The sequence below is a fragment of the Topomyia yanbarensis genome, chromosome 3 (assembly GCF_030247195.1).
Source record: "Topomyia yanbarensis strain Yona2022 chromosome 3, ASM3024719v1, whole genome shotgun sequence".
In the NCBI taxonomy this organism is placed as follows: domain Eukaryota; kingdom Metazoa; phylum Arthropoda; class Insecta; order Diptera; family Culicidae; genus Topomyia; species Topomyia yanbarensis.
In genome coordinates, this window is record NC_080672.1 from 262,835,796 (window position 1) to 262,846,014 (window position 10,219).

General features: G+C 41.0%; 1 protein-coding gene across 1 annotated transcript; it reads right to left on the bottom strand.

Annotated features, from left to right (window-relative positions):
* LOC131689082 (membrane-associated protein Hem) lies at nt 1-4,906 on the bottom strand. Its single transcript, XM_058973878.1, has 3 exons — nt 4,793-4,906; nt 2,685-4,060; nt 1-2,590 (listed from the first exon to the last, which is right to left on the bottom strand). The coding sequence occupies exons 2-3, from the start codon at nt 4,035-4,037 to the stop codon at nt 572-574; spliced, it is 3,372 nt and encodes a 1,123-aa protein (XP_058829861.1). The 5' UTR covers nt 4,038-4,060; nt 4,793-4,906; the 3' UTR covers nt 1-571.
* Between the last annotated feature and the right edge of the window lie 5,313 nt (nt 4,907-10,219).

The following is a 10,219-nucleotide window of genomic DNA, read 5'->3' on the forward strand; positions in this document are numbered from 1 at the left end:
TTGGAAGAGTTTCTTAAATGGTGTTTATTCTTCTTCTATTCATACTTCTTGGAAATATTGCCGTTTACGAATGACGTTTCTTTCTGCATTACAATAACATGTTATAATTGTCCCAAGCTTATACAATTCGCAAGAGAAAATATTTTTGAATGCATTGGTTACGCAAATTATATCGCGGATGAGCTTATAGAAGAATAATTAATTTCTGATAGATTTATGTTTTTTAATCTGCAGTGTCTAAATGTTTGGGTGTGATTTAGACTTTTTGCCGATAAGATGTTGCCGATTTTGATACAGCAGTAAGAAATACAAGTAATTATGCAGAATACTACAATTTGTATAAGTCCGTATGTGATAAGAAATTATCCAATAAGTGCTAATCGCTACATATTTATACTACGTTTAGAAGGTAAGGTCATTCTATTATCCTATTTCGCATACACAATACATTTTACAGCCACATATCTCTCAATGACAGATAAGTAGCACGACGAACAATAGAAAATACGCACCAGTCCGAATCATTCCAATGTCTATTAATACACCTTTCAAGAGACGCTAGCTTTGTAACTTAGTGCATAAGCAACTGTTCTTGCTTGTACACGGCGTGATACGCATTTCGAATAAGAGCGTATGGAAAGCATGATTCAAGCAAGTCCATTGTCAAAAACGGTGATTCCTGTACGATTTGATCCAACAGTAGGTATATAGATTCGCGATTTTTTATCGCCTCTTTGTCGGACTCTTGCCCAAGTCGCAGCAGTGAAGAGCTGGCCAGTGCAAGAAACTCTTTCATTCTGTCCTCGATATCATTCTGCCCGCAGATTGTGAACATTGCACCAAAGATATTGTTTATTGCAACTGCCATGCAGTGCGTGTTGTTCGTATGCGCCTCCAGTGACGCTCGATAGAATGAGTTTTCGTTTTTGGCTAGTTTGGGAATAGATACGGCAACAAATACCATTAGCAGACAGACGATTAAATGTTCGCCTTCGTCCAGTTCCGGTTTTTGGGCTTTGAGGGCATTCGAAAGGGCTGGATCGACTCTACATTTCAGACCAGCTGCTGAGGCCATTTCCGATACGGTTTTGAGAGGGTCACCTCCTGGAACGTGTTCTTGGAAATCTTTAACGGAGGAGAGAAGAAACGGAATGCGCTGATCGAGGACGTCGACAAGTGCTTCTTGTGCCAGCTGTCGAAAACTCAGTATCACTCCGATTATGGTCATTCGTTGTAACACATTATCTACTTGCTGGAGACGTTTAAATTGCTCTTTCATAATCTCTGGTTTGTCAAAGTTACTCCGCAGTATAATCAACACCTCTTTGTTCAGAGCAACCATACGCTTCAGTTCTTGTACTTGATTGGCAATGTGCCACATCAGAGACTCATTCAACAGCTTGATACCGTACGGTCCGATCAGTTCGGCTAAAGCGCGAAGTTCATTGAAATCGGAAAACTCCTCCGGATTGAATGGAATGCAGCCTTCCGGCGTTATGCTGACAAAGGCTTTTTGGTTCAAAGAAAATACAATATTTCCACCGCTCACTTTACGCAGTAACACATCCGAGTACCAGGTGTTGTAATGTGCAGCAATGGTTTTTTCTCCATGACTATCCTGAGCCTGTGTCTGCTGCAGAAGACAGTTGTTGAAAACTCTTGTGATGTCAATGTGAACGTAATTCTCAACAGTTTGTAGCACATTCATGTAGGCCCTTACTGAAGCCAACAGCTCGGATGGTTTAGCTATTTCCATGGTGTCCGGGTTGTACATTACCATTCCAACAAGCGCTCTGGAAAATCGTGTTTCGAGATGTTGACAAACATATTCACGTGGAGCAAATGCATATTCCCAAACGTTGACCGTCGGACAATAGTTGATGGCGTAGCAAAGTTCCGTGAGGGCCATGTGTAGCTTGTCCATGGTTGTTAATTCCTCGCGTGTTTTTCTGTAACTTTCATCGCCTGGTCTTTTGATGTCATCCATATGCTTCTTATTCTTATCTTTCTTTTTTCGATTGGCTGCCGCCGATAGAATCTTCGCGCAGTGCTTTGGAAGCAACGCATCCGCCATCATACACTGTTCATCGCAAATTGTAGTTATAATGTTTTTTGCCTCCTTGGCCATTTCATCCAAGAACATGTTAACCACTGAGAGAGACCGCTCCCGGATGTGGTGTCGCTCTTCCGGGCACATTTCGTGCGTACAGTTCTGAAAATGACTGCAAATCAACGGGAACGCTATGATGTATCGATTTTGAGCTGGAAACTCCAAGCACATGTGGAACTGATCCTCAAACATTTTATTGTAGAAACAGAAGATCGAAAGATCCGACGTCTCAACCAGAATCTCGTCCAAATTGTCCACCATTTTGGTGTGGAATACCATCGAATCGAGAAGTCTGGCTAAATCAGGATAGTCGACTATGCGGATAGCAGATTTGGCACTCATGAATGTCTGTAGCCGGAACCAATCGATACGGAATGAGCGAAAATCAAAGGTTTCATTGTCTTCGACTTGTTTGACAGTCAATGAGGCGGCTGTGTTGTATAGTGAGGATAAAATTATGCTTTCATCTTCCGGACAAACCTGTAAAATCACACGATAATTTAATATTCTATTTGAGACGATATAAGGTACATAAAATATTGAATGAGGTGTAAACATAGGTTCAGGAACATACCTGCAACTGTTGCATTTTGAAGTTCAAATCGATAGCATCATAACCGGACAAATACTGCACATAGTAGCGTTGCATAACCTGGCTGTACTTCCGAACCAGGGCACGTAGTTCCTCCATGTGAAACAGTAACTCCGGTAGCTGTCGGTCCACAAGATCTTCTGTAGATTTTCCCTTGCTTTTTACCACCGGCGGATTGTCATTGTGGCGAAGCAACCACAGAATCTCATCTCTGGCGTAGCACAAACCAATAAATATGAGGAGTGCCTTAGGACCCAGTAAGCCGGGTTGGTCAGTCATAATAAGAGCCAATTCTTTAAGAGCCGTCCGTAAAAATTTTCGTCTTTCGCGGTGAAGCAAGCCAGCTTTCTGTACGGCTTGGTTGTAGCATTCTTTCACCTCAGATATACGTTTTCCATACCCTTTCATCCCTTCGAAGGTGTTTTGAACGTACTGATGGATGTAGATAACTTCATCGCGGAACAGTGCCACTACCCAGCTGGAATCGAGGGCCGATATCCACATCGAAGTGATTAGGTCTTGGTGCCCAAGTAACTGATGGTTCAACATTAGACCGAAAATGACCCAGCGGTCTAGGGTCTCCAAGGAGACGTATTCGCAAGACATTGTGTCCGTCTTGGCTGCCTTAAGCAGCGTAGCCGGAGTGCCAACCAAACTAAGAAGTTGCAATTCTCGCCATTTTTCAGCGCTAAGGTTTCGCATTGGATAGACTTTCGTTAGCGATGTTATCGCACTCGACAGTAACCGTTGATGTGGAATAAATTCGTCAGCCAATTTTTTAACCGGAACATCATAATCAATGATCATTTGACCCAAACGAGGAAAGCTTTGATCGCTCTGCTGGTGCTGCATTTCATAAGCAGCATTGAACAATCCCAGAACTGCTTTTCGGTCTTCAACTCGGGAGAGAAGTATCATCAACGAAACGTATGTCGTCACCAGATCCAGATAATTTTTACTGAGTTCAAAATTGAGGGTAATATCCAGATGAATCTGTAAAGCGTCCATCGTTGTGAGAATCTCGCACACATTGTCCTTAAAATCCAGTAGATCCACGAAGGTGTAATAATACAAGGAAAGTGATTTGATAATCTCCGTCTTGATGTTGGTGATTGCGGCCAAACCTTTCACATCGATGTTGGGAAACCGTTTGACGATAAACTTGATTGACGATTCAAGCGATTTTTCCGACAAGAACCCGGGCTTAGATTTAGTGTCCCCGCACGCTTTCTTTATGTTGTAGATTCGGGTCAGAATGCCAACTCCCCGGTCATTGAGGATAATAAGCTTTTCGGAAATCTTCTGCTGATTAGGGTTTAGCTGGCGAGCCATCATCGAATTTTTCTACGTCACGATTGCTGCAAACAGAAAAAAATATACATATTTGTATTTGGTATTGCGACCCGAAAACAGCCATAAAATAGCATAAAGAACTAGTATATAACAATGGATAAATAATTACTTGCACGGCAAGGAAGTTATTCATAAAGGTCCACAGCATTCAGGTTACCGTGCGATTAATTAATAAATTACAATTCTTTCCCTTGTAAAAAGGATTTCATTTGTGAAGTGAATCACCAGACATATCGTGAATCATCAATACGAATTTCTGTTCGGCAAACCCAAGACAACGCCACAAAAATACGCAATGTTTGTTTCGCTTTCTGCTTTGAACTCCTTAACTCTACCCACAAGCGATGAAAGCGAATCAAAATATACCTAATGAGGCAAAATAAATGAAACGTTGTCTACTGTCTGCGACTATTGACCAGCCGAGTGTGAACATCTATCCTAACGGGAATTATGTTAGCTCCCATCTCTCCCCACTGTCGGTAGAAGCATATAATACTGCAATGTTTCAAAATAAACGGATGTACATTAATTGAAGATCCCCCGCAGCCGTCGACTAGCTTTTGCGGTGTAGAATGCCGTAAAGCGGAGCATCATCAGATCCACCCACAGAGAAAAAACAAATTCAATCAAAAATGGGCGAGCCGTGTTTGTCTGGGGCGCAGCCACTTGAACTTCACTTATTTCGGTGAAACACGACCTTCTGCATTAAACTTTTATCATCACCGGATGCAACTAACCTGCGCGAGTACGATTAAGCACTTTTCAGGCAAAAACACGTTAATTTACATGCAGAAAATTACAATTTTTTCAGGAATTCTAAGGATTCCATGGTGAACCTTACGCGAGCGGAGAAAGCAATTTGAAATGTCAAATTGTGCTAGTATTAGTACAGTACGTGTGCAAAGGTAATTTACCGTTACTTGCGTTACAACTTCAAGCAGACTGTGTATCTGATAAAATGTTGCTCAATTTTTTGAGCACGCATCGCCATCTTTTGTGCAAATAAACCTTACTGATGCTATTCAGGCGTATACAAATTGAAAGCGCCTGGCAAACAAAAAAGGACAACGAGCTACAACGAAGAAGTATTTAGAAATTTTGAAATTCTAACTGCGGACGCTCGCATAATTCTCATGTCGTAAAACATAATTATCTATATGTGCTATACAATGAAGTATGAATCGTGGTTTTTATACCAATAACGAAAAAAGTTTAATTACACAAAATTCAAGCTTTTTCGGCTTTTTTTTTATCGAAAACGTGTCCGATTATGATTTTTTCTCTTATACGCGAGGCAAGTAGGGTAAATGATCTTGAGTGGGACCATTCGTTGTTTTTTCTGTAGTATCGTCGACACATATCTCGATTTCGTCATAAAATTACAAGAACTGAACTGACTGAAGAATATTGATCATGAGTGGGAATGTGGTTTTTTTTATTTTTTTTTTATTCATTTCGTTTATTTGATAGGCACAAATGCGTTAGCTTGGCGGTGCCAAATTCTTTTGTTTTTACATTTTGGATATTTTAAAACTAGGAGGTTACAATGTTGAAATATTTTTTTTAAAGAAAGAGTGAAATTTTACAGGTATCTTAAGACTAGAAATAAGATTCTATATACAAGAGAGGGGGCAAAAAAATTTTTTAAGATGAATTTTAAATCAAGGTATTCAATAGTAATAGTTTCTTTTAGGAAATATTTACAGTTATCTTAAAACTAACAATATAGTTTGGTACACAAAAGGGGGAACAAATATTTATGAAAAATTTCACCGTTGTTTTAAAACTAGGGATACAATTCTATTTACAAGATGGGGGACAATAGTTTTAACAAAGAGGTAAAATTACAAATATCTTAAAACTAGGAATACGGAATACAAATTTGATTTTTTATCGGAGACTTATGCTTGGTCAAGATATTCATAGGGGGAATTATTTCCAAAATCGGTGTAGAAGCAGTTGTATCAAGGACAGGAGAGCGAAGGCGTAGATGGTGACCGGGAGAGAAGAGCAAAACTTGCAACTTTCGGACAAACGGGAGATCAGCGAAACCAATTAGCGCCTCAGTCTAGTAGGTCGGATGGGAATGTGGTTATCTTGAATGGAACTAAAAATAATTTTGATTAGGACTACAGTTTCTGCCCTCTTTAAAAGTTTCAACATGTTTCAAAATATATTTGGAAATGATTTAATAGGTTATAATGCTCAAATTTCTATGAAATATATCGAGAGTATATTCTATCAAAATATGCCGAAAGAAAATTAGAATTTTTTTCAGTACATCATCTATAATCCCCGAATTTAGATTTTCAACAAAATGCCACCAAAAATGGGTCCTCTAGGAGTGAATAGCTGAAACTGATGGTCTCAATCAAGGAGCTATTATTTGTAGCGCGTTTAATATCAAAAATCATAATTATACTTTAATTGAATTCTAATTCATGACATTTTCCATAGCATTTCCAATCTATTCATATGAAAATGTACTAGTGTTTGCTCACATTAGAATATACAGAACTCGAATTTTCCAGCGTTTTATCATAAGCGAGCTTATTCAACAAAGCTCACTGAAGACGACATAATGTATCAGAACTGATCAAATTGTTGAGTATTTTATTTAGTTTTACTATAGAAATAAAATTATTTTTTATGTAAATTTTCATTTGTTGTTTTCACCAAAATATGTGTATAGAAATGAGATATAACGTTCGAAATGTTGTGTAAATTGCATATCTGCAGGCAATTTCAGCGCCCGATATCGTGCAACGTTGCCATATTTCCCGATTTATCGGTATTTATGCCGCTTTTCATATCAAATACCGATGAATTCTCTAAAAATACCGATTTTTTATATTTTGTACCGATTAATACCGATTTTCATATAATAAGGCTTTATAATATTGAAAAGAATAAGTCGTTAGAGTGTATCTTTTTCCCAAATAATAGATTCAGAAATCTGTTTGGTTTATGTCAAATTTTCAGCTCAAGAACAAGAGTAGTGAACTTCTATTACTTAGTGGAGAGGGCCCAAAGATGTGTGGTAATGGTGTGTCTCTGTTGTGACTGTGGATGTTTCGAGTTGGCTCATCACTTCTGTACAAACGGGATGCAAGTATTCCGCTAACCCTAAGGGCCATGGGCGACCTCTTCAGCACCGCAATGGTTTGGCAGAGGACCCATTGGTAATGTGTTTGTGGTGTTCCTTTGTTGAGATTCCTTCGAGTGTTCTAAGGGTTGATTCAGATACGGTTAATGGGTTTCGGTGGGACTCGATGGCCTGTACGAATGGATGAGTTGATATTCGTGAAGCGATATCCCGTAGAACAGATAAGAAGTCGGTTAAGATTTCAGTTGGTTCGTCTGCGTTTCGGACGACCGCCGGTTGTTATAGGAGGAGACTTTAACTCTTGGGTCGTGGAGTATGGTAGCAAGCTGACCAACGAAAGAGGTTACAGCTTATTGCAAGCCCTGGCAAAATTGGATGTAAGGCTGTGCAACGAAGGTTCCGCTAGCACATTCCGTAAATACGAAATGATCCATCATCGATGTAACATTCTGCAGTTCGTCGCTGATGAATAACATTAATTGCTCACTAGTGCACACATATCGACCACTAGGCGATTCTCTATACCATTAGTCGATGAAACTGTACTGGCGGAAGACAAGGGCCGAGCATTTCGTACAGGTAACACCGGTCCAATTCCGAACGAAGAGAAGCTGTCGGAAAAACTAGCGAGGGAATTTGACGCTACAATGCCGATATAATTGGAGCCGATGAACTGCCGGCGTCCGGTATTCTGGATATTCCGGGCTGCCAGGGCTTTTAAACGCGAGATAGTATTGAGCCAGTCCACCTGCTAAAAGGAGCTGAGCAGAGAAGTAGACGCCAATGCCTAGGACAACGCTTACCGCGTCGTGTTGGCGAAGATCAAGGGTCCAACAACGTTAGCTAAAAGGTGCGCTGACAAATTGAAAACTATCGTGGAGGGTCTTTTATCGAAGAACGACCTAACCGCATGGTCGCCTACACCGTACTTTGATGCTGACTGTTGAAATATTGGTGATAATCGGGTCTTCAACGATCGGTTCTTTACAGTGGAAAAGGGAATTAAAAAGCTTCCTACCCAGACGGTATCCCCAACGTGGCACTGAATAACGCGATCTTGGCATTTCCAGACTGTGTGTGCAGGACAGTACTATGGAAATGCCTGGACGAAGGCTACCTACCAGGTGGATGGAAGATCCAGATGATTGTGCTGTTGCCAAAACCGGGGAAGCTCCAAGGAGATCCAGCATCGTATCGACCTATATGTCTACTGGATATTCTTGGCAAACATCTGGAAAGGGTCACTTGGAAAGTAACTATCGCAGAGGCAGTTCGGACTCCGGAAAAGGATCTCGAAGGTGGACGCCATTCGCACAGTCATCGCCAGCGCGGAGAAAAAAATCGAAGCAAATGACAAGGGGTAACCGTTACTGTGCAGTGGAAACGATCGACGTAAAGAACGCGTTCAACAGCACCAGCTGGGTGGCTATCGCCGAAGCACTGCAAAGAGTGCGGGTCCCGGACTATTTGAGCAAGGTTCTGAGAAGTTACTTTCAGAGTGGAATATTGGTTTACGAGACGAACATGAGGCAGAATCGATTTGGGTCATGACGGGAGTACCTCAGGTCTCCATAATTGGCCCAACACTCTGGAACATATTGTACAATGTAGTGTTAATACAGGAACTGCCCAGGGGAGTGGAGATAGTTGACTTTGCAGAGGACGTTCTCCTCACGATAACCGGTGAGACCGTCGAGGAAGGTTAGATGTTGACCGCAGAAACAATAGGCATCGTGGAATTCTGGATGACAGATATCAGCTTGAAGCTGGATCACCACAAAAGGAAGGTAGTATTGGTCAGCAACCGAAAAAATCCTGCGTATCGTCATCAGCGTCGGCGAACACTCAATTTCATCGATGCGTACGCTGGGTGTGATGGTCGACGATCGGTCAAATTACAACAGCCCTGTATATTATGTATGTGAGAAGGCTGCGCAGACAACTAACGTGTTGTCAAGGATCATGCCGAACATCTGAGGAGCAAGATGCAGCACGAAACGTCTCCTGGCGGGCTTCTCATCCTCAATACTGAGGTATAGTGTACCGGCAGGCGCGGCCGTGCTGAACTCAAAGCGGAACCGGACAAAGTTGACAAGGACGTTTCGCTTAATGACTGTTCGTGTTGCGAGAGCATATGTAACGATATCATCTGAGGCTGTATGCGTCATTACGGGAATGATTCTATCACTCTTGCTGAGGACGTAAAGTGCTACCAATGGAGGAATATACGAAATGCAAGATGAGTGGTCAAAGCGGACTCGTTGGTTACGTGGCAGGGTGAAGGTGGGCCCACCGTCTCATCTGAAATGTGGCGGCTTAGGAAGCAGAAAGAGGGAAACTTCCATTTGATGCAGTTTTTATCCGGGCACTGATGCTTCCGGAAGTACCTGCTTCGATTTTGACGAAGCACGTCACTCTTTTACCCGGAGTGTGTGAACGTACAAGAGGCGCCGGAACACGTAGTCTTCGAATGCCTTAGGTTTAACCTTCCGGCAGTCGCGCTAGTGCACTGAGTGCACGCTGCTATGAAAATCTAGCGAAATCGTCTTAGGGCACCAGCGCACAGTGGTTTAAAACGCGAAAAACGTGATCGTTTTGAATAACTTCGAAATGGTTCGTTGAAGCGATATATAACCTTCGGAAGAATTTGTGACAATGGAACGCCACTTCTTTCTAAATAAAAAAAATGTTGATTAATCCTCCTATAAGTGAGATGCAAAATTTATTTCTCGTATAATTAAAGATAGCGAGTTGAAGTATTCGGCAAAGTTGTAGTAAATTCATTTATAAGAAACTTTACCGAAGGTGAAAATGTCCTATCTTTAATGGTTTTTAAGGTATCGAGCATTATTTGAGAAAAGACCGGAAAAATCATTTTTTTCATCATAACTTTTTTTCAAGATTTTTTAGAAGGCCAAAATGTTCTACAGAACTGTCACAATTAATGAAATACATAATTTTTGTGAAGAAAGTAATAAATTATGTTGAACCGTTTTTGAGATATTCACGTTTTTTGTTCGAAATACGGCCTACTTTGCTCTCAAATAACTCATGAACG